The 25,040-nt window shown below is 45.8% G+C and overlaps 1 protein-coding gene across 1 annotated transcript in view; it reads right to left on the bottom strand.

Moving 5' to 3' along the window:
* SESN3 (sestrin 3) overlaps positions 1–25,040 on the bottom strand; it is a 163,188-nt gene that overhangs the window by 16,664 nt on the left and 121,484 nt on the right. The window contains exons 5-6 of the mRNA XM_082244564.1: positions 24,172–24,408; positions 21,349–21,496 (exon numbers count right to left, since the gene is read on the bottom strand). Of these exons, the coding sequence (XP_082100690.1) occupies positions 21,349–21,496; positions 24,172–24,408 (385 nt within the window). The remainder of the gene's footprint in view (positions 1–21,348; positions 21,497–24,171; positions 24,409–25,040) is intronic.

Raw genomic sequence — 25,040 nt, 5'->3', positions numbered from 1 at the left:
GGCAGGATCTTGGTTTAGTGGGGAAGGATCTTGGTTTAGTGGGGAAGGATCTTGGTTTAGTGCGGAAGGATCTTGGTTTAGTTCTCAAGATTTCTTGGTTTAGTGCTGATCAGAATGTGGCTTATGCTCTCATTCATGGACTCAATTCCTTTTTGAGATAGTACATAAATGCCAGTTTTATTGATCCGCATCTAGGTAGGCTATGGGTAATTGTACCTGATCCATGGACCGTGTTTACCGTAGCCAAGCAATTCTCTACAGCTCTAACAATGTTTTACTAAGCAAATAGCGTTCCTCTATCTGTAGAAAGTGTCCTCTATTCCTGCAGAGGCAGGTGGCTACATTGCGTAACCCACTTCCATGGAGCCAATTACTGACCGGCTGACTGAATGTGACCTTGGTGGTGAATCTCAGACAGCTCCTCACAAGCTGTCCACAGTGCTGCGACATATGGCCTTTGCTAGCTGTTAAAGAGCATTTGTTAACCGTCACGAGGGGTGCTTCATGGACACTGCTTCATTACCGAATCAAAACATTGTTTGGGAAGGGGAAGAGATATGTGCAAAAAATATACACCGAGTTTTACAAGATTAAAAGGCAAACCTGATTTTCAAACCTATGTTCTAGAACGCTTCCCCTATCTAAACTTTCCAAGTTCACCTTGTAACACAACTGCAGCCATAAGCTTCCTCTTCTCATATGGTGTTTTAAAGGTTATGCAGGCTTTGATTTGTTAGAAATCTGTCCCATAATACACTGCTTCATTAACTGTACAGTGTACACACGCTCATTCAGTAACTGTCAAGTGTGCACACAGTGACTGTTAAAGCAAACCTGTACATCATTTTAAACATTCCCTTCTATGAGCAGACGGAGGATAAAATCCTCCTACTTACTGGTATTTTTCTGGCCAGTTGCTGATTACTGATGCAGTCCTCATTGGGAAAAAAACTGGCATGCCTGATGTAGTAAATTTAAGCTAAATCAAGACAGACAGGCAGACAGACAGAAGGGGATTTTTTTGCTAACAAAGTTAAAGCGGAGTTCTACTCGTCTTTTAAAATTAGCCACATTGTAATATGCACCTTTAGTGATGTAATGTTTGGCTACTTATATGGTGAAATTTCACAAGTATCTTTTTCTCATTAATCTTCCCCGCGACTTCAAGGCGGGGTGCTGGAACTTTTCAGGGCAACAGGCGTCCCGCGATTTTTGTCGACCGACAATCGCGTCAAAATCGTGTCATTGAAAGTAACAGGATCGCAAGCGCATCCCGATTTTGTGGCAGAATTGCGGCAATTTCACTCATGATACAGAATGCCTAGGTGTGAACGGAGCCTTACAGCTTCTCCCCACAATACAAGTCCCTGAATCAGCCGACTCATTGAAAACATTGCAGTGACTGTACGGCAGATACCGTATATTCCGGCATATAAGACGACTGGGAGTATAAGACGACACCCTAATTTTCCAGTTAAAAACGGAATTTTTGTAAAATCTTACCTGTAAAATTCCTTTCTCTGAGTCCTCCGACAGTCGCCGCCTCTTCATATTCGTCACATATGGGGTATTAGACTTTGCTCCGAAGGAGTAACTAGGCAACAGAATATGTTAACAATAAAGCTTTTAACATATCCCACCCTCAAGGGGTGGTCCCCTCAGTCAATACCCTCCTACTTCCTGCAACCATATCTCAGTTTTAGTGGAATAGCAGTAGAGTATACAACCAAACCCCAAAAGAGGGGCGGGGGCGGCGACTGTCGGAGGACTCAGAGAAAGGAATTTTACAGGTAAGATTTTACAAAAATTCCGTTTTCTCTTACGTCCTCCGACAGTCGCCGCCTCTTCATATTCGTCACATATGGGGACGTCCCAAAGCAGTGCAAACATGAGGGGTGGGAAACGCATCCGCGCCGAAAAGGCAACGCAGTCTCCGCATCAAAGAAAGGAACCTTACCAAAGGAAGGAAACCAGCTGGGCAACAGTAAAAAAAAATGGATTTTTGTAAAATCTTACCGTAAAATCCTTTTCTCTTAGCTCATCGACAGACGTAGTCCTCGGTGATACACCACCTTCGGGTTATGTTACCTCCGCAGGAGCAGGACTAGACAGGAAATTAAAAAGCTCTGGCCACACCCTAGGGGCAGTCCCAGAGGGTATATCCTCTCTCTCTCTGCCTCAGCAAATCAGTTATGTGAAAAAGCAGTGCTTAGAGAATTTAACCCAACCCAACTCCAAAACAGAGGGGCGGGGACTACGTCTGTCGATGAGCTAAGAGAAAAGGATTTTACGGTAAGATTTTACAAAAATCCATTTTTCTCTAGCGCTCATCGACAGACGTAGTCCTCGGTGATACACCACCTTCGGGACGTCCCAGAGCAGTATCACAACTGAGGGGTGGGAAAATGGAAATCAAATCCCAATCTAGAAGGCCCAACCGGTGCCAACTAGAAGTTTACAATGCTCATCCTTAATGATGAGACTCAACAAAAAAATTTTCAAACAGAAAAAAACCCTCGAGGTAGACCACCGGTCTCCTCAAATTGCGGCCTGCAAAACCTTGCGACCAAATGAGGCATCCGCCGATGCCGTCACATCAATTTTATAGAATTTAGTAAAGGTATGTACCGACGACCAAGTGGCCGCCTTACATACCTGGACCACTGACGCCTGATGGCGAAAGGCCCAGGAAGTACTGAGCGCTCGAGTGGAGTGCGCCCTAACAGGGAACGGAGGACTCTGACCCTTAATAGAATAAGCCTGTACCACCGTTTGTCTAATCCATTTGGCAATGGTCGCGGCAGATGCAGGCAAACCCTTTCTGGGGCCATCCGTGATCACAAAAAGTGAATCCGTCTTACGGAATGATTCCGTAGCTTTCAGGTATACCCTGATTGCCCGAACCACATCCAAGGAATGCAACGCATGTTCCCGATGATGCTTGGGCTGAGGACACAAGGAAGGTAGTACAATATCTTCATTCAGATGAAAATCTGAAACCACCTTAGGAAGAAAATATGGCTTAGGATGAAGTACTACCTTATCCCTATGAATCACTAGGTATGGGGACTGGCATGATAATGCAGCCAGTTCTGACACCCTGCGAGCAGAAGTAATAGCCACCAAGAAGACCACCTTCTGGGATAAAGTAAGCAAGGGAATCTCCCTGATGTTTTCAAAGGGAGGTTTCTGTAGAACCGACAAAACCAAATTAAGATCCCAGGGCGGTAAGGGCGCGCGGACTGGAGGAGCCAGGTGCCGCACCCCCTGGATGAAATTCCGCACCAAGGATTTGGTAGCTAAAGGTTTCTGAAAGAAGATTGCTAATGCTGAAACTTGACCCTTGATGGTGCTCAAGGCTAGCTTCTGCTCAACCCCTTGTTGCAAAAAGGCCAATATTCGAGACACCGAATAGGTACGTGGAGGAAATCCTAAAGATTCGCACCACGCAATATAAGTCTTCCATGTGTGATAATAGACTTTGCTGGAAGTCGCTTTCCTTGCTTTAATAAGGGTAGGAATGACTGAAGTAGACAAACCTCTGTCCTTCAGTACTTGGGTCTCAATGGCCAGGCCATTAAAACCAGCGACTGTAAAGCACGAAGGTAAATAGGTCCTTGAGACTACAGACACTCCCTGAGACGAAGTTCCCACGGAACGTCTGCGACTAACATGTCCAAGTCGGCCAGGCCGGCTTGAAGAGGCCAGCCTAGAATTTCTAGGACCACTGGCGCTGATTGGATCTGAACCAGGCGTCCCTAGAGCTATCTGGCCCCGACCATCCGAGAAAGTCTGGTCGTTTTCTGTTCCCACACATTTATCAGATACCTGATAGTTATCAGGAAAGGTGATCTTTTCTGGTTGAACCTCAGGGACCGAAGTCACCCGACTAGAGGCTACTTGGCCTATCTGGTCAATCAGATCCGATTCCTGTGAGGTATCGGGACTAATCTTAGGAAAAGGTAAAGGAAAAGATCTATACAGGGAACGGTAACTACCGCTTCCTGTACTTAAATGTTGGAAGGGAAGAATCGCACCGGTAGTAGTGGTTGATGCTCGATCTAATGTCCTGAATACCGGTGAAAACGTCCCCCCACCCTGAAATCGGGTGGGGGCGCACCTTCAGGCTGTGTACTCCTTTACTTCGGGTTTGGCTGGGTTGGTCCTCTGTTTGTCCGACCAGCCCTTCTTGAACCCTCCTGGAGGAGTCTTGCCTTTCCCGGGAGTACCAGCCGGGCGCCCTTTATGGGCGGTAAAGAAAGGTCCTCGCTTGTTGCGAGGTCCCTTAGCTTTTGCAGCCTGTGGCAAAAAAGTACTCTTGCCCCCGGTGGCATCCTTAATGATTTCATCTAGGTTGGCTCCAAATAGACGATTCCCCTGGAAAGGGAGATTGGTCAAAGTCTTTTTGGAACCTAGGTCAGCTGACCAGCATTTTAACCACAGCACACGTCTGAGGATCACTGCTAACTTAGATGCATACCCTAACAAGGGAGTAGTGTCCAAGGCTGCGTCACAGATAAACCGTAGCCCTTGTATGATCTGTTCTATCAAATCAGATGTCTCCTGGGGAATATCTTTTCCCCTAAGATCTTGGCGTACCATTTTCGCCCATTCCGTAAGTGTCTGGGAAACTAGACCAATAACAATTACTGGTCTAAATGCTGACCCTATCAGAGAAAAGATAGTGCGGCCACCAATGCTTCTTCCTGAATTATAGCAGGAGAAGAAGCGTCCTCCTCACTGTCTGAGGGGGCTTTACCTGGGATAACAGCCCTTGCAGAGGAACCTGCAACTGCAGTGACCATCTCTGAATCAGAGTCAGAGGTGTCAGATAGTATAGGGGTAGGCGGGGGTCGCTTCCTTGACCCCCGTCCCTGACAGGCCGCCTCCACCCGAGCCACCATAGACTCCAAAATTGCTGTAAATGACTCTATACTCTGTGCACCGGCGGGTCCCGAGGCCCCCTCGAGGGAAACAGGTGGGGGAATATGTGTGGCAGGGTCCATAATAACTCCAGTTACTTCCTGGATGATATAATTCAAAGTAAAGAAAAAACTTTTTTTTTTTTTTTTTTTTTTTTTTTTGACCCTCAGCGCCACAAAAAAACCCCTTAGTGTTACCTGCTAGGGATCCCTATCGATCGAGAGAGAGAGAGATAGACCCCCAGGCTCACCACTTGATGTTCAGAGTTGAACTGCAACAGCTTACAGCGCTGTCTTAGACAAACAGGAAGTCTTTTGGCTGGCTGCCCAGGAAGAAAGGAGGCGGCTCCGCCCCTCTGCACGCCTTCCGGCGCCTCCCCCAAGCTCCACGAGGTGTAGAATCACCTCAAACATGGCCGCCCCCATGCTGGAGACACGAGGCTACGCCAAAATGGCGGCTCGTGCGATCCAGCAAAAAAAATGGCGGCGGCCTGTGCTGACTAGCGGTGTGCTGCAGGCACACAACACTCTCTCTGCATGGGGATATGGCGTGGTTGGCGGTACCGGCCCTGGCGGACCGCATGGCCGTTCGGGAGGCCTGCTATTAGCTGGAGATCTGACTTGGAAGGCAGTCTACATGTCCATGGCTTCTGACTGGTAGGTAGCTTATACTTAACCCATAAGATTCCCAGAATGCCACAGATTACATCTTTAAAACATGTATATAATAGATTGTTAGCTCCCAAACCAAGCCTCCTGGCTTTTTGTACACATAAAATCACACTCAAAGTAGGAGGATTTGTGACATGTTATAAGATAGAAAGAACTCTTTCTTACCATACAGAGAGGGGCCCGCGTTCACCACAAAACCCGTCAGGGAAAAAAGGGGGAACATACTACTCACCATACCGGAACCAGGCGGGCACCAACTCCTGACAGTACCCCTCTCCACCGGGGCGGGAGGGCTGTCGACCGATACGGACGCCGTGACTCATGGTCTTTGGCGTTTCAGCGAGACGTTTAACTCGCGGGTTCAGTCCTTTTAATGGGACTTTGTCGCGGCCGACCCAGCGCGGAGCTATGGCCTGCACGCGCTCGTAGGCTGAACTGGGGTGACCACCGGATCTCAACATCCAGCCCGTCGCCCAGTTCAGCTTTCTTGCTTGAAGATCTCACAGGAACACTGGAGAAAAAAAGCTGTCCAAAAATCCTTTTAGAAAAAAATTCTTGCCAGGACCTAAGATCCCAGCAAGGTATCTAGGTCCTTACTCCTAACTAGACAGAAAATAACTGATTTGCTGAGGCAGAGAGAGAGAGGATATACCCTCTGGGACTGCCCCTAGGGTGTGGCCAGAGCTTTTTAATTTCCTGTCTAGTCCTGCTCCTGCGGAGGTAACATAACCCGAAGGTGGTGTATCACCGAGGACTACGTCTGTCGATGAGCGCTAGAGAAACAAGTGCTCAACAGGAGCAACAACCCAGGAAAAGACAAAAAAACCAGGGGATACAAAAAACTATCCCAACAGCCAGGAGTCCCCAACAAGGGACCCTATGGAACAGCCGCACTAAGAACCTTGCGGCCAAAGGAAGCATCCGCCGATGCCTGAACATCTACTTTGTAGAATTTTGTGAAAGTGTGCACGGTCGACCAGGTCGCCGCCTTACACACCTGGGCTACAGAAGCCCCATGACGACAGGCCCAAGACGTACTCAAAGATCTAGTAGAGTGCGCCTTCACAGGGACAGGAGGAGCCTTACCCTGCAAAGCATAGGCCTGTTCAATGGTCTGCCTGATCCATTTGGCGATGGTAGAGGCCGAAGCCGCCATGCCCTTCCGAGGACCCTCTGGAAGAACAAACAAGGAGTCCGTCTTACGAAAAGACTCAGTCGATTTAAGGTAAACCCTTATCGCCCGAACAACATCCAGAGAATGCAATCTCACCTCCTTTGGATGTTTAGGCTTCGCGCACAGCGAAGGCAAGACAATATCCTCATTAAGATGGAATTCCGAAACTCGTTTCGGAAGAAAAGAAGGATTAGGTCGCAAGACCACCTTATCCAAATGAATAACCAGGTACGGAGACTTGCAGGACAAAGCCGCCAGCTCCGACACTCTGCGAGCCGAAGTGATCGCCACCAAAAAGGCGACCTTTTTGGACAACATAGACAACGAGATCTCCCTGATCTGTTCAAAAGGAGCACGTTGTAACACAGATAGAACGAGATTCAAGTCCCAAGGGGGCAAAGGATCCCTCCTAGGAGGAACCAGATGCCGCACACCCTGAATAAAAGTGCCAACCAAGGAGTTGGAAGCCACGGGACGTTGAAACAGAACGGCCAGCGCAGACACCTGACCCTTTATCGTAGCCAGCGCCAAACGCTGATCAACACCCGTCTGAAGAAAAGACAGCACACGGGAAACCGAGTACGTGCGGGGTGAAAACCCCCTGGACTCACACCAGGCAAAATAGGCCTTCCAAGTACGGTAATAAACCTTCCCCGAGGAAGACTTCCTCGCGTTGATCAAAGTATGAACGACCTCTGGAGAGAGACCCTTCTCCTTCAGGACCTCTGTCTCAACAGCCAGGCCGTCAAAGCCAGCGACTGTAAAGCAGGATGGTAAATCGGTCCCTGAGACAGTAGATCGTCTCAAAGAGGTAGACGCCAAGGGGCGTCGACCGCCAGATTCACGAGGTCTGCGTACCAGGACCGGCGAGGCCAGTCCGGTGCCACAAGAATCACCGTGCTGCGTTCCGAGAGTAACCTGCGAAGGAACCTGGACAGCAACTGAATCGGTGGGAACGCGTACATCAGCCTGTACTGGTGCCACGGGTCCACTAACGCGTCCGACGCGTCTGCCCGAGGGTCGCGCGTCCTTGCCACGAACCTTCTCACCTTGTTGTTGAGACGAGACGCGAACAGGTCCACATCTGGAAGACCCCACTTCGCGCACAACATCTGGAAGACAGCCGGGTGAAGAGACCATTCCCCCTGATCCAGGGTCTGGCGACTCAGATAGTCCGCCTGCCAGTTCTCCACCCCCGGAATGTGAACTGCCGTTATCGCCGGGACATGAGTCTCGGCCCAAGACAGAATGTCGGCCACTTCTCGAGCCGCCCGGGCACTCCTGGTGCCCCCTTGGTGGTTGATGTAGGCCACCGCCGTGGCATTGTCCGTCTGCACCCGAACCGGGCAGCCCTGCAGCTGGTCCGTCCAGCGATGAAGACAGAGATTTATCGCACGTAATTCCAGAATGTTGATCGGAAGGGAAGACTCTCCCTCCGACCAAGTCCCCTGGGCAGACAGAACGCCCAGAACACCACCCCAGCCCGACAGGCTGGCATCCGTGGTGATCACCGTCCACGAGATAGGACGAAACGACTTGCCCCCGGACACCATCGGGGACTGGAGCCACCACAGAAGGTCTCTTCTGGTGCGATGACTCAACGAGATCTGAAGATCCAGAGATTGAGGTCGCCCGTCCCACTTGGACAGGATCTCCGCTTGGAGACCCCGCGTGTGAAACTGGGCGAAGGGAATCGCCTCGAAGGCCGAGACCATCAATCCCAGACATCTCATGCACGTCCTTAAAGACGAGTGCGGAACGTCCCTGAGGGACCTGACTTCCTCCTGAAGAGTTCTGAGTTTGTCTTCCGGCAGGAAGACCTTCGCTTGTACCGAGTCCAGAATCATTCCCAGGTAGGGAAGACGAACCGACGGACTCAGCGTCGACTTTGGAAAATTTATCGTCCAACCAAACTCCTGTAGAGTTTGCATCGTGACAGACAGGTCCTCCTCCAGACCCTGGCTGGTCGCAGACCGAACCAGGATGTCGTCTAGATACCCCAGGACAGAAATGCCCTGGGCCCTCAACAATGCCAGAACCGGTGCAAGCACCTTGGTGAAGACCCGCGGAGCCGAGGCGAGACCAAAAGGCAACGCCACGAACTGGTAGTGATCCACCGCAATGGCGAATCGAAGGTACCTCCGGTGACCTTCGAAAATGGGGATGTGAAGGTACGCATCCTTCAAATCGATGGAGGCCATGAATTCCCCCGGAACCAGGGCAGCCACCACCGACCGCAGGGATTCCATGCGGAACTTGCGAACCCGCACAGAGCGGTTCAGAGCCTTCAAGTCCAGAATTGGACGAACCTTGCCCTCCTTCCTGGGCACGGTGAACAGATTGGAATAAAACCCCCGAAATCTGTCCCGATGAGGCACCGGAACCACCACTCCCTGAGCCCTCAGGTCCCGCACCGCCAGGTGCAGGTCCCGCAAACGCTCTGGAGACAGTTGAAGATTTGAGGGAAAAAATCTGCTCTCCGGCCGAGAGAGAAACTCGATCTTGTAACCAGATCGAACGATTTCCTGAACCCATCTGTCCCGCACACGGGCCAACCAGGGCTGAAGAAAACCGAGCAAGCGTCCCCCCACCCCAAAACTGGGTGAGGGCGCCCCTTCAGGCCGCACTGTTATGGGCTGCAGATCCGGATTGGCCGGACTTCTGTTTACCAGACCAGGGCTTCTTCTGAGAGCCTTGACCTTTGAACGGCTTGCCCTTGTAGTGCGGCCGAAAGGCACGAAAGGACCCCTGAGGGGGCCGAAAATTAGCATGCTTCTTCCCAGAAGCCCCCTTAGCTTTGGGGAAATGGGGCAAGAGAGTGCTCTTACCCCCGGTGATCCCCTTAATCAACACATCCAGGGACTCCCCAAAAAGGCGAGACTCATCATAAGGTAGATTGGCTAAGGTCTTACGTGAGGACTGGTCCACCGACCAACATTTTAACCAAATCAGGCGGCAAGACAACACCGCCACACTGTGCACACGTGCAGCCAACGGAACCAGGTCCAGGTCTGCATCACACAGATACATGACACCCTGGTGGATTTGATCCACCATATCCAGGGTCGCCGGTGAGGCCGAATCGGCCACTAGGACGCGCCTAAGCATCTGCGTCCAACTTGCGATCGCCTGGGCCGCCATGAGAGAAGCAAACAGAGCCTTAAGCATAGAACCCGTAACAGAATAAGTATGACGGGTAAGAGACTCCAGTCTCCTATCCGTGGCGTCACGGAACACAGGGGAATCCTCTGCAGGAATCGCAGTGGCTTTGTTTAAAACCGCAATTGCTTGATCCACTGGGGGTGGCACACACCACCTCTCATCAGTGGAAGGTGAAAAAGGATAACGCAGCTTGAATCTACTTGGTACAGCAAAAGGTTTGCGTAGATTGCGCCATTGTTCCTTAACAGCGCGCTGAAAATCATCATTGCAGGGAAAAACCTGCGGCGTCCTGCGTTTTCTCTGCGTCCCATAAGCCGCCAAGGCGGCGGGGGGACACACCTCATCCTGCAAACGCAGCGTTTGCTTTATGGAAGCAATCAACTCATCCATGATTGCAAGCTCTTCAGGCGAGCCAGGGGGAGAATTATCAACCCCCTCAACTTCAGCCTCCACCTCAGACCCTATTAGATCAAGAGAGGAGCGGGACCCCGATAAGGAGGCCCCCGCCATAACAGCCCTATCACCTTCACCCTCAGAATCAGAGGAAAGAGCAACTCTGGGCCTTTTAGTAGATTGAGCAGCCACCAGCATCTGCACCTGAGCAGCAAGGCCAGCCACAATAGTGGCCAAATCCCCCCCTGGGGGGGAGACAGCGGTCCCCTGGCTTTCCACCAAGGCTGTAGGAAATTTTCCCTCCTGAGAATCCATTGCCCCTGTAATGCCAGACAACAAAGGGTTAACTGCCCCTTTTAAGCAAGCGCGGCAAGCGCAGCCCACCGCACCACACTCAAGCACAATAAGACCCCCACAGGGAATATGCAAACTGAACACAGGCAATGGATAGCAAGAACAGAAGGGTAAAACCTGAGGAGACCCTCGCCGCTGCTGCTGCCTCGATCGGTGTTCCTGGAAAGAGGAAGTGATGCTGCCAGGGCGCTCTATGTAAGCCTATGGAGGCTACAAGAAAATGGCCGCCATGCATGTAAAACATGCGGCCGGAGCGGGTGCAGGCAAAATGGCGCCGTTTGGCGCCGAAACCGCCGCTACACAGTGCAGTAAAAAACACACATTACATTCCAGTATCAGAATACATGTCAGATCGCCGCAGCGATCGCTGTATAGTGCCCAAACATGCCAAAAAAACATGCCCCACAGCACACAGCTTCACACACTGATCAGCCTGACACAGACAGTGTCACACATCTCCCCCCCCCCCTTGCAGCCCACAGCATGCAGCCGAGAGATAGGGAGACAAGCAGTGTGATTAAAGGCAGGTTACACAGTCCCAGACTGACACCCCCCCAGACAGACAGGTCCCCACATAAATACACTTACCTCACATGGCGTGGGGGACCCGCACAGGCGAACAAGCCGCTGCACATGAGGCAGGGAGTCGCATTCAAGACGCACAAAATGGGGGTTAAGAAACCGCACAGCGTCCAGTGAGGTAGCCACCTCACCAATCATCCCTGCACCGAACAGGGATGGGTCGTTCACTGTGCCAGGAGCGTTACCTGGCTGAACGCTCGATGGCAGACTGGGAAGCCACTGACCCACGACCTGCGATCAGGGGGATCAGCCCGAGACCCAGTCTGCATGATCCTCTTCATCCGAAGAACTAACTAATGCTGACAAAAATAACAGCTAAGTAAAGGTAGAGAGAAAACTCAAACAAAATTTTAAAAAGAAGAAAGAGTCTGGGGCAGAAAGCCCCAGCACAGAAAAAGCCAGCCACTCCTGACAAGCTAGACATTAAAACTGAGATATGGTTGCAGGAAGTAGGAGGGTATTGACTGAGGGGACCACCCCTTGAGGGTGGGATATGTTAAAAGCTTTATTGTTAACAAATTCTGTTGCCTAGCTACTCCTTCAGAGCAAAGTCTAATACCCCATATGTGACGAATATGAAGAGGCGACGACTGTCGGAGGACGTAAGAGAAACATAGGTTTTGGGTTATACTCGCCGTATAAGACTACACTCCCCTCCCCCCCACCCCACAATGGGGTATTGTCTAGCAGCCATTTATACCCACTAATCAGACAGGAGTATAAAATGTGAACCTTAAGAGGAAGAGGACAACAGGTTTAGGACTACCAACCTGACCCAAAACAAACCCCCCTACCCCATGATGGAGTCTTGTCTTGCAGCCATTTACACCCACTAATCAGACAGGAGTTTAAAATGTGAACCTTAAGAGGAAGAGGACAACAGGTTTAGGACTACCAAGCTGGCCCAAAACGACCCCCCCCCCCCCCACCCCATGATGGGGTCTTGTCTAATGAACGTTCCTAATCTGTCAGCCCGCTGGATGTGCGGTGATTGGCTCAGTGCGGTATACTGTATGTAGCCGAAGCTATGGTACATACAGTATTACCGCACATCCAGCAGGCTGACAGATTAGAAACGTTCGTTTTGGGCCAACTTGGCAGTCCTAAATCTGGAGTTCTCTAAGGTTCACATTTTGTACTCGCCGTATGAGACGACCCTCCCCCTCCCGATTTTTGGGGGATATTTTAAGGTTAAAAAGTCGTCCTATACTCCAGCATATACGGTACTTAATCTTACTAGAGAAACATAAGCAGACTAGAGCAATTGCACCGAGCCACTAAGAGGTCCCTTTAGGTGATCTCCACATTTTTATATCTAATACAGTAACAAAATATGGAAGAGCAAACTTGTAAAATGAGAAAGCAGCATTACCATGGTTTTGAAGGTAAACTGCGATAAATCGCCCCAGCCCTGGCATCACACTATACTTATTATACTGAATAATTACAGTGGGGAAGATTTCCATTGTCCTCGGAAAGTGGCAGTCCGTGTTCTGCGAAATGTTGATGTTTCGTGTTTATAGCATTGCACCGATGTGATTATTAAACAGAGGTTTGAACTAAAGTGCGTTAACAAGAACCAGTTCAATCCTGACAATGGGCTAGGATACCGTGATCTGACTAGACCATGAGAACATACAGTGTCGACTGTTGGCATAATGTTAAAAGAAGGTGTTTCGGGATGAAGTGCCAAAAAGCCAACCGGTCATGTCCAGCAGAGTCCTGCAAGGTTCTGTTTCGCAACCAAAACTTCTATTTTAAATTCAAATTGTAATTTGTTTTTTTACCAGTAAGCAAGCTGAGAAAGTAATTTACGGTTTGTTCTGTTTTCATCTCAAAAGTCCTCGGCTGACTCATCAGACCTGAAGAAGAGGGAGTTTTTAAAGCCTCCGAAATGCGTTGGATGATTTTTCTTAAGAATTTGAACAGAATAAAAACAAACCTCTTGCCTTTTCCTCGCTTGACTTTTGCTCTCCAACATATTCAAAGCTACAAAAGTCCTCCATTCAGGGGCCAGCTTATCCTTTCGAGCAAACTGACTTTTGAAAAGTTTTTAGACTTTAAAACAGTCAACTGGCAGTATTCTCAATATAAAGCCAAGAGCAAGAACATGGGGACAAGACCTAAAACTAGGAGAAGGAACGTTTAAAACTAAGAAAATATTATTTTACTGAAGAGTTAGTTGACACTTGGAAAAGACCTCCAGCAGAGGTACTTGGGACAATCATAGAATTATTAAAAAAAATATATATATGGGCAGACTGAATGGACCACTTGTTGTTTTTTTCTGCCTTGTCCCTTCTATTATGCAGTATCACCCATCACCTTTTACGAACCTTACCTAGGGTAAGCCATATTGTGGCCATATATGGCTCCTCCATTTCATCAGATGTGACGAAACACATAGGGTGGAGCTACCGCTCATGATGTCATCCCGCATTCCTAAACCTTGTAGTCTTACAATTCTTGGGATTATAGGTCTTTACAAGCGCTTATCTTCCATGATTTTTTAAGTAGTCTTTATTGGTTTTAAAAAAATCCCATATGGTTTTACACTATGTGGCTCTTCTGGCTTTTTGTAATGCTGGTTAATTCCATGTGCCAATGAGGTACTCATGAGGATGCGGTGGTGGTGATCTGTAGGATGTTTATCCTCTTTAATAGGGTCAATTAAAATAAAAAAAATGTTTGACTCTTTTTGATTAAAGAGTCCACTAAACTCTGGTAAGAGTCCTTATTGCACACATAGGTGGTGGAGCACTTGAAGAATTGATGGTGTACACCAGGATCTTCTTCACGGATTCACTTTCTTTTTGGGACATTTTATATCACTACTATTGTCATATATGGCTCCTCCATTTCATTAGATGTGACGAAACGCATAGGGTGGAGCTACCGCTCATGATGTTATCACACACTCCAAAACCTTGAAGTGTTCTTCTGATTCTTAGGATTATAGGTATTTACAAGCGCTTATCTTCCATGATTTTGTAAGTACTCTTTACCAATTTTAATAAAATTTCCATATGGTTTTACGCTATGTGGCTCTTTCGGCTTTCTTTTTAAGCTGGTTAACTCCATGTGCAGATGAGGTACTCATGAGGATGCGGTGGTGATCTGTAGGATGCTTATCCCGTCGATTAGGGTCCATTAAATTATAAATGCCTTTTCGACTTTTTGATTAAAGAGTCCACTTACTCTGGTAAGAGTCCTTATTGCACACATAGGTGGTGGAGCGCTTGAAGAATTGATGGTGTACACCAGGGTCTTCTTCACCGATTCACTTTTTTTGGGACATTTTATATAACTGCTATCGTCTTTGGGACTACTAATCATCCTTTTGGGACTATTTTTTTAAATTTATTATGTATTTATATTGGACATCATTTTTTTTTATTGCCGTTAAGAGCTTTGAAGTGTGGCATTAATTTTTATTTTCACTTGTACATAATTTATATGGATTGCCGTGCACCGTTTAGGAGATATTCACTCTGCATGCAGCCACTAACATCAGCAGTGCATGCGCTCTGAAGGTCCGGCATATCGTGCCTGGACTTCTGAGCTTCTTGCCAGAACCAAGGGCTCCGGGCGCACATGCGTGGGAGTGATGTCATCGTGGCTTCAGCCACTCAAGACGCCGGAGCCCGTGAACCTCGAAGAAACGCCTGGGAAACATGTCAGCTCCCTCAGCGGTGATCGGGTGCCGCTGCGGGGGCTTCGTTCCAAGGTATTTCATAGTGTGCTAGTATGCAATGCATACTAGCACATTATGCTATTGTCTTGCAGGTTTTTTTTTTTTTTTTTGTAGGATATACAACTGCTTTAATGTTTTTCTGACCAGCTTGAAGCATAAACACAAATGCACAGTCTATGGAGAGGGACAGGAGAGGCATATACGGGCACCCCCTCATGTCTGCTCATCTTAGGGTGCCAACTAAAAAAAAAATTGGACAAGGTTTTCTAGCCTAATCATTATTTCCCTCGAAGCCGCATCAGCCAGCAGTGCCTGCAGGGTGCCCCAAGACATGGGAATGTTGTCAAGCCAATATAGAATATCTAGAATTACAGGTTTTCAGTAAATAAAGTAGCTAAAAAAAAATCATGACGTACCATGTAAACATAACACAAACCTTACCGAGATAAAAGGCTGCCTCTTGTTATCAAACATTAGCTAGGGGCTCTGTTTTAAAGAAATGCAAATGTCACCTGTGTGAAGTGTAACCTTTGCCCCAGTCATCTGTGCTCTGGAGTAGAGGTGCACCAAATGCATATTTTGGTGCCGAAACTGGAAATTCAGGATGCACTTGGTCAAAAACTGCAACTAAGTTTTAAATAAATAAATACATTTTATATATATATATATATATATATATATATATATATATATATATATATATATATATATATAATTGTATTATATTTGACTTTTTAATGAATATCATGAATTTAAATGAATATTAATTTATTGTCGGCCATTATTGGCACCTTTAGCACTAGAAAAATGTATCCCTTTAAATTCTATGTATGTCTTAACACTGGTCCATTGCGCTTCCATTGTGGTGTTAAAAATCCTGCTTGCTGCAATTTTGGTCAGTCTAAACAAAATACACCAAAAACGCACCTTTTTGTTGAAATGCTTTGAAAACACATGAATAACGCACCCGTGTTACATTTTTGAGTTTTCTGAGTCACATGACCTATGAAAAACACCCCATAAGCACAGTAAAATCGTGGTAAAATTGCGTCAAATCGCTTACGTTTATCTGCACCTTTTTCTCTTATCGGCAAAATGCCGTTAACACCATTTTCAGCCACCAAAATTTCAAAGCATCTCTACTCTGAAGGACAGTGAGGACCATTAACAGACATGCAACTACTTTGGAGAAGGTGAAGTATTAATTTCTAAGTTTAAAACTACACTGCAAAGAAAAAATAAAGTGAATAATCAAAGGAAAATGTTGTTCCAGCTGTATAAGCCTTACCAGTAAGAAACTAACTATGGGAAAAATAAAAATTCACATATGTGAAGTAGGCTGCCCACACAGGTAAGTGTGAGCTCTGTGTTTTCACACTTGGTGCGATTGCCTAGTCCGAACCCGAGTTCGATTGCTTCCCCCCTCACCCTGCCCCCGATGGACTGTGTTCACATTTTATTTTTGTATCCGAACCGCGGTACACTTGTGTCATCAAGCTGCAGTGGGCGCGTACTCATGTTGCTTGGCAACCGTTGTAAATGAGAAGGTGCCAAAATGGATAGAATTGCTCACTTTGGTACGATTGCGTTATCAGCAGCGAACCGTACTGGAGTTCACATGAACCGTACCCCAGACCACCCTTTTTAAGTGGACTTGGGTACGGTTCGCGGGTGCGCCCCCGAGTTCAAAGACAGTGTTCACATCATCAAAAAGAACCGAATTCTGACGTCAATCGAGCCCGGGTGTGCACCAAAAGTGCTAGAGTGAAAACGCCCTAAGTAATCCCTGCAATAGTCTGTAAACCCCTGTTGGTCCTGCTAGTTGGTCCTGCTAGTATCCATTAGAACTAATGGATAGGCCCTTCCTTTTTATGGGGTGACAACGCTTTTTCTTCTGCAGTGAAATCACACTGACCCATAGACACACTTGTGCGCTTCTGGAAGAATGGTCAAATATTCCCATAGACACACTCCTAAACCTTGTGGACAGCCTTCCTAGAAGAGGAGGTGAAGCTGTTATAGCTGCAAAGGGTGGGCCAACTCAATATTGAACCCTATGGACTAAGACGGAGATGCCATTAAAGTTTATGTGCCTGTAAAGGTGGGCATCTGTATACTTTTGGTAATATAGTTAATGTCAGGTGGCAGGATACTGACAGGGCCTTCCACGGCTCACATTTTGTCCGGTTCCTGATAAGAGTCGCCCTGTGTATAGCCAGCTTTACCTTCTTGCTTCAATAAAAATGTAACTGTGAATGCACTTTAATAGCACCTGCTCTGGAATGTGATTGGTTGATCTGAGCAGTGCTTCCTTTTTCCATGCATTCCCACTGGGGGCCCTGGACAATTTAATGCAAATCCCCAGCTCAAATACAGTTACAGTGATTTGTTTAATGCAGATATAAAATATACATACGGTACATAGTAGAGCACTTAGCCTAATTTGCAGGGTAGGTCACAGTGAAACAGTGACTAATGCAAGGTCATAATCTATCAAGAGACCTGGACTAGCACCAGGTTCTGCAGAAATGTTTTCAATTTGTTTTTACAGCCAACACACTGGGCTGCGGAGCAACCGCCTCTCCTCAATGAGCTCAGTGTGCAGTGTTCATTTTTTTTCTTCATATTTTAATTATATAATGTGTATTATTCAGTCACATTCTTACACAACTTAATGTATAACCAGCTCAAGGTTAAATGCAACTGTGGCAGGGGTTAGGGACACAGATCTGTATCTTATAGTCAAACTTAACCCAACCTTTTTTGTCGGTGTACAGAGCCGACTCCGATTCCCCTACCTGCACTATATTGCGGTTCATGACTCCAACATGAAAAAACTGCTCTTACCTGTTGTGCGGACACGGAAATCTGGACTGAGCTCTAACTTTCTGGTTTCCCTCTCTGGAGAGTGCTCTATGTACAGTGTTGTGCAAAAGTTTTAGGCAGGTGAGAAAAAATACTGTAAATAAAGAATGCTTTCTGAAATAGAAGTGTTCATTTATTTTTTATCACTTAATGGAAAGTAAATGAACTAAAGAGAAATCCAAATCAAATTTTGGTGTGACCCCCCTTTTGCCTTCAAAGCAGCATCAATTCTTCTAGGTACACTTTCACACAGTTTTTGAAGGAACTCGGCAGTTAGGTTTGTAATTTGGAGAATATATATATATATATATACACACACACACACACACACACACACACACTTTGGAGAATATATATATACTTTGACGCAGTGGTGTGCTTAAGCATGATATGGCCATATGGTGTGACCAAATCCCCATATTTTCTCATTTAAAGCAGGTCTTAGTAGTCTTGTAAGATTTAAAATGTACTCTTTTTGTATGTGTGCACTATACTCTGTAGTTGTGTGTGTGTGTATATATATATATATATATAATGTGTATGTATGTATATTATATTATTGATCCCTAATAAATAAATATATATATATATATATATATATATATATATATATATATATATATTTATTTATTTATTAGGGATCAACCGATTATCGGAAAAGCCGATATATCGAGGGCCGATATATCGGAATCGGCCCCGGAGGTTACCGATATTGCTGATATTTCGGGAAAGTGCTGTACCGGAGTGATGCCTGCAGCTAGAGGCATCACCCCGGTACTGGCGTCCATAGTGGAAGGTCGGCTGTCTTGTAATGACAACCGATGCGGCTGAGAAACAGCTCCGCTGTCATTACAAGGAGCTGGAGCGGGAGGGGACGTCTCCCCCCCCCCCCCTCCCTCCCGCCACCTTCCGCAGCTTGCCCGGGTCTCCCGTCATACCAGGAGACCCGGGCAACCAGCCTGCACGGCCGCTGAAGACCCGATCAAAGCTGCATTCGTCAGCTCTGATCGGGTCTCCATGCAAAAACCTGGAAGTGATGTCATGAGTGACATCACTTCCGGGTACTGTCTGGCGCCAGATTAAAAAAAAATGACAGCATTCAAAACAGCTAAACTTGGCGTTTTGAATGCTTTTAAGTGCAGAGGAGGGGTTTGGGGTCTTTTAGACCACCAGATCCCTCCACAACAGTACCTGTCAAAAAAATAAATAAATAAATGAAAAAATGTTTTTAAATGTACAAAAATATCAGCCAATATCGGCCGATACCGCTATGCATTGGCCAAAATATCGGTATCGACAACGAAAAACCGATATCGATCACTAATATATATATATATATATATACACACAGAATATCAATAGTGTGTGCACATACATCTGTTCTTGAGATATTGCTGTCTAGGCTTCCCTCTGTGATCATACATATAGTACAAACAACTTGCTGCTTATACATCTATCCTTTGGTTGGTTTGCGGTAAATTTCCACTGACATGTAGATTATATATTCTCAGTGATGTCACTGGCTTCAGGGAAGTGAAAAGACGACCTTCTCAGTTCTATCACGGGTTTTCAGGACATAGATAAGCTGTATTCTCAAAGAAAAAATTTTACTACAGCAGTCAGCCTCTATGATCGGATATTACTTGTTTCCAGGGAATTCTGAGGAAGTATCCTCAGTATTGTCATTTTCTTCTAGAGAACTTGTAGGTTGCATTTTTACTGATGTCACTGCCTTCTAAAGAAAAGAAAAAAAAAATCAGCTAGACAGCGAATAGGCTCAGTGAGGTCACCAAGGTCGATGTTTCCAAGAGAACTAAAGCTGGCCATACACTGCTCAAAAGTAAGCAGATTACTCTTGACTCGGCTGATTTTAGGCAATGACCCTGCTGGAAAATTGTCAGCCCAACAACGCATGCAAACAGATGCAGGCACTATTCAAGAACTGTCAGCCGGCACACCTAGTGGTCAGAATACAATAGCCTGGCAGGGGGATTTAACGAATGGCACTGTTAGCATGGATAGAGGAATCCGTTACGGACAACTAGAGAATTGACTAGCCACAGTCTCTGAGGCCAGTGGTTTCTACAGAACTCATATGTTGCATTATCTGTGATGTCACTGCTTCCTAGAGAACCTATAGGCTCCTTGTGGTCACTACTTCCTAGGAGAACTTATAGGCTCATTGTTGTCACCACTTCCTTCGAGAGCTTATAGTCCTGTTGACACCACCACTTCCTAGAGATTTCCGAGGCATATAGAGATCACTACTTCCTATAGATTTCATAGGCATATAGAGGTCACTACTTCCTAGAGATTTCAAAGGCATATAGAGGTCACTACTTCCTAGAGATTTCAAAGGCATATAGAGGTCACTACTTCCTAGAGATTTCAAAGGCATATAGAGGTCACTACTTCCTAGAGATTTCAAAGGCATATAGAGGTCACTACTTCCTAGAGATTTCAAAGGCATATAGAGGTCACTACTTCCTAGAGATTTCACAGGCTCAATAATGTCATCATTTCCCAGAGAACCTTTAGGCTTTGTCATCACCACTTCCTACAGGACTTATAGGCTTGTTGAGGTTGCTACTTCCTAGAGAACTTATAAGCTTTGTCGTCACCAATTTCTACAGAACTTGTAGGCTTAATGAGGTCACTGCTTCCTACAGAATATACAGGCTCATTCTGGTCACCGCTTCCTATTGAACTCACAGGCTCATTGATGTCAACACTTTATAGATATCCTATAGGCTTGCAGAGGTTACCAATTACCAAAGAACTTCTAGGTTTGTGTAGGTCCCTACTTTCTATAGAACGTATAGACTTGTGGAGGTCACTGCTTCCTAGAGAACTTATAGGTTCATTGAAGTCACCCATTCCTACATAATTCATAGGCTCATTATGGTCAATGCTTCCTAGAGAACTCACAGTCTCATTGATGCCACCACAACCTAAAGATCTTATAGGCTTGCAGAGGTTATCACTCCCTAGAGAGCTTTTAGGCTTGTGGAGGTCACTACTTTCTAGAGAACTTATAGGCTTGTGAAAGTAACCGCTTTCTAGAGAACTCAGACTCACTGACGTCACTGTTCCCTAGAAAATGCATAGGTTCAATGATGTTACCAGAGAACTAGAGAACTTATAGACTCATTCATATTCCTGCTCTCTACAACATTCATAGGCTCATTGATGTCATGATTTCCTAGAGAATGTATAGGCTCATTGATGTCATGATTTCCTAGAGAATGTATAGGCTCATTGATGTCACTGCTTCCTAGAGAGTTCACAGGCTGCATTGTCTGTGATGTCACTGGTCTTAACAAATGTATTGGAAGAATCCTCAGTAATGTATCTGCAATATAGAGAACTGACCAGCTGTGGTCTCATCAGAGCCAGTCGTTTTCTAAAGAAATAGCGAGCTTCATTGTCTGTAATCATGCCAGTCCCTGATAGGCTTTAATACTATGAATGCTGGCTGAGTCAATGTTATATCCTTAATAGACATGTGAAGATGACCATTATAAAATTACCTCCGGAGACAACCAACAGACTTTCCTTCTTTTCCTTCTCAAAACGTGTCGCCATCTCTTCCTGCGATGCTTCTTCCTCTTCTCTTTCTTCCTGGAGTTTCTTCATTCTCTCCATCAAAACTTCTATTTCACTTTCATAGTCGGCATTCTGCAGGTCAGAGAGTATAGCGGATGTCAATAGTTCTGCTAGAGACAATTTTAGCAGATATAAAATCAGCACCACTATGGCATTTTTTCATGCTTTGGGTTTCAGGTTTTAGAAATATGCAATTCTATACAGGATTAGGATAGAATGTTCTTTTATATGTATGAAATTTATCTATATATATATATCTATATCTATATATCTCTATATCTATATATATTTTTTTTTTATTTTAGTTTTGGATTGTGATAAACGCTTACTCTAAGGAGGACATTTTTGGATGAAAAATGAAACAATGTTTAAAATATATGTTGAAATTGCCTGGTTTCCTGTTGATCGTGGCGTGAATCGGATCAATAGGAATCTATGGGAAATTTGAGAATGAAGCAAACACCGTTGCGCCACACCATGTGGCCACACCCTCAGACGAAGTCATAATGACGAAACATGTCAGGGCGGGATCATACCGTAACCAGAAGTGACATCAGCATGCAGTCGGAAGTGAAAGGCACCGCTACCGAGTCTAACAGCGAGGAGGGAAAGATCATTGCAGACATCCGGCGGTTTCCCGATTTTGTCTTTGATGCGATTATTGCTTATGTTTACGCTTTGTTTGTAGGTGTGATTTTAAGGGGGAAGGCTTTTTTTAACCAATAAATGGTTTTAAACAGGATTACGCTTTGGAGTACTACTTTGTCTTTTGATAAAGATTTACAGCGCTTGATACGGTACCTAAAAGTGTATCCACCTTCTCTTGGAGGAAGCTTTAAATGACACTGCAAACATATGTTCATTGATACTGCTGTCTGGCGAGTGTTGAGTCTGATGGGAGTGATGGCTGGATATCTATACTATACTGATATGGACTTTGCTACAATGTAAAGTAGTGAGTGTACAGCTTGTATAACAGTGTACATTTGCTGTCCCCTCAAAATAACTCAACGCACAGCCATTAATGTCTAAACAGCTGGCAACAAAAGTGAGTACACCCCTAAGTCAAAGTCCAAATTGGGCCCAAAGTGTCAATATTTTGTGTGGCCACCATTATTTTCCAGCACAGCCTTAACCCTCTTGGGCATGGAGTTCACTAGAGCTTCACAGGTTGCCACTGGAGTCCTCTTCCACTCCTCCATGAAGACATCACGGAGCTGGTGGATGTTAGAGACCTTGCGCTCCTCCACCTTCCGTTTGAGGATGCCCCACAGATGCTTAGAGGGTTTAGGTCTGGAGACATGCTTGGCCACTCCATCACCTTTACCCTCAGCTTCTTTAGCAAGGCAGTGGTCGTCTTGGAGGTGTGTTTGTGGTCGTTATGTTGGAATACTGCCCCTGTGACCCAGTCTCTGAAAGGAGGGGATCATGCTCTCCTTCAGTATGTCACAGTACATGTTGGCATTCATGGTTCCCTCAAACTGTAGCTCCTCAGTGTCGGCAGCACTCATGTAGCCCCAAACCATGACACTCCCACCACTATGCTTAACTGTAGGCAATACACACTTGTCTTTGTACTCCTCGCCTGGTTGCCGCCACGCATGCTTGACACCATCTGAATCAAATAAGTTTATCTTGGTCTCATCAGACCACAGGATATGGTTCCAGTAATCCATGTCCTTAGTCTGCTTGTCTTCAGCAAACTGTTTGTGGGCTTTCTTGTGCATCAACTTTAGAAGAGGCTTCCTTCTGGGACGACAGCCATGCAGACCAATTTGATGCAGTGTGCGGCGTATGGTCTGAGCACTGACAGGCTGACCCTCCACCCCTTCAACCTCTGCAGCAATACTGGCAGCACTCATACCTATATTTCCCAAAAACAACCTCTGAATAGGACGCTGAGCATGTGCGCTTAACTTCTGTGGCCTGTTCTGAGTGGAACCTATCCTGTTAAACCGCTGTATGGTCATGGCCATCATCCTGCAGCTCAGTTTCAGGGTCTTGGCAATCTTCTTATAACCTAGGCTATCTTTACAGCAAAAATAATTTTTTCCAGATTCTCCACGTTCTTTGCCATGAGGTGCCATGTTGAACTTCCAGTGACCAGTATGGGAGAGTCAGAGCGATAACACCAAATTTAACACACTTGCTCCACATTCACATCAGAGACCTTGTAACACTAACGAGTCACATGACACCGGGGAGGGAAAATGGCTAATTGGGCCCAATTTGGAAATTTTCACTTAGGGGTGTACTCACTTTTGTTACCAGCGGTTTAGACATTAATGGCTGTGTGTTGAGTTGTTTTGAGGGGACAGCAAATTTACACTGTTATACAAGCTGTACACTCACTACTTTACATTGTAGCAAAGTGTCATTTCTTCAGTGTTGTCACATGAAAAGATATAATAAAATATTTACAAAAATGTGAGGGGTGTACTTACCTTTGTGAGATACTGTATATATAGTTTTTTTACCCACACATACACTTTAAAATATGGTCATAACATGCGAGGCTCAGCCTTCAAACACTTTTATACTCGGCCTCTAGAAATTTTCCTAAATAGCTTCTCTGCTTGATGTAAAGTAAATAAAACATCCAGAATACCCCAAGCTGATGTTACAAGTTTTGTTTATGGCACAGACAAGGCATCCTTCCTGCTATTGTTTCTTGGAAGACAGCAGATATAATAGAACGATTTGGTGATAAGGAAAGCAAACACAGCTCATCAAATTCCCCTACTGACCTCAGTGCGGTTACTTGTCAGGCTTGTGTTCTCTATACTGTTGTCGTTGGCAAAATCACAAACGCAAAGCTTGTTTTTCACCACCAAGTGGAGCCCATTAGGAGGATCGGGGCCTCTGTCGAGGTTGATGCCACTGCCGAGCACGAAACTTGCCAATGCGTGGTAGTGAGCCAGCAGTACCACTGCATGCACCAGCTCAGCCAGCGACCAGTTGTTCTCTCCCGTCTTCACCAATTTCTGTGAAAGATGGAATGAAACTGGAGTAAATACATGTCATATATATCCCAATTTTATAGTGCTGCCAGAGGAATTAAAATCACCACCCTCTTTATACAAAGTATCCAAATGTAAATGCCCAAGAGGACCTATTGGAGTTAACTTTACGCGAGACTCCACAACCGAAAATATAACATTGCTCTCCTGATGAAGCTTGATGTGTGAAATGCGTTGAGAAAGGAGATTGTTGTGAATATTTAACTAAAGTAATGATCCTACACTAATTGAGATATATTCTGTGCAGAGTAAGGGGCTACCTGGCTAAGGGGGTAGTCTCCCCAAAGATGAGTATTTGTTGTATTATTTTCTTCTGATGGAATAAGTACTGACTCGTGCATATTTGAAAATATATGAATAAATACGCTTATATTTTATGTTGTAGAGTCTCAAGTAAATATAGGAACCTTAAAAACCCCAGTAAGTCCACTCTGGCATTTACATTGAGATACATGTCATATATAAATCAAATAACAAAGGAAGAAATATGCTCCAAGTTGTTGTATCACAGGTCCCAAACAAAGTCTTCTTTTTAGATAGGGCAGAACCATGAAAATTGTTCATTGCAGATCTGCACCAAAGACAACCTAGGGGCG

The sequence above is a fragment of the Pelophylax lessonae genome (assembly GCF_965119305.1).
Source record: "Pelophylax lessonae genome assembly, chromosome: 2".
Taxonomy (NCBI): Eukaryota; Metazoa; Chordata; class Amphibia; order Anura; family Ranidae; genus Pelophylax; species Pelophylax lessonae.
Note: the sequence above shows the minus strand (reverse complement) of the source record. Positions and strands in the feature narration are given on the sequence as shown.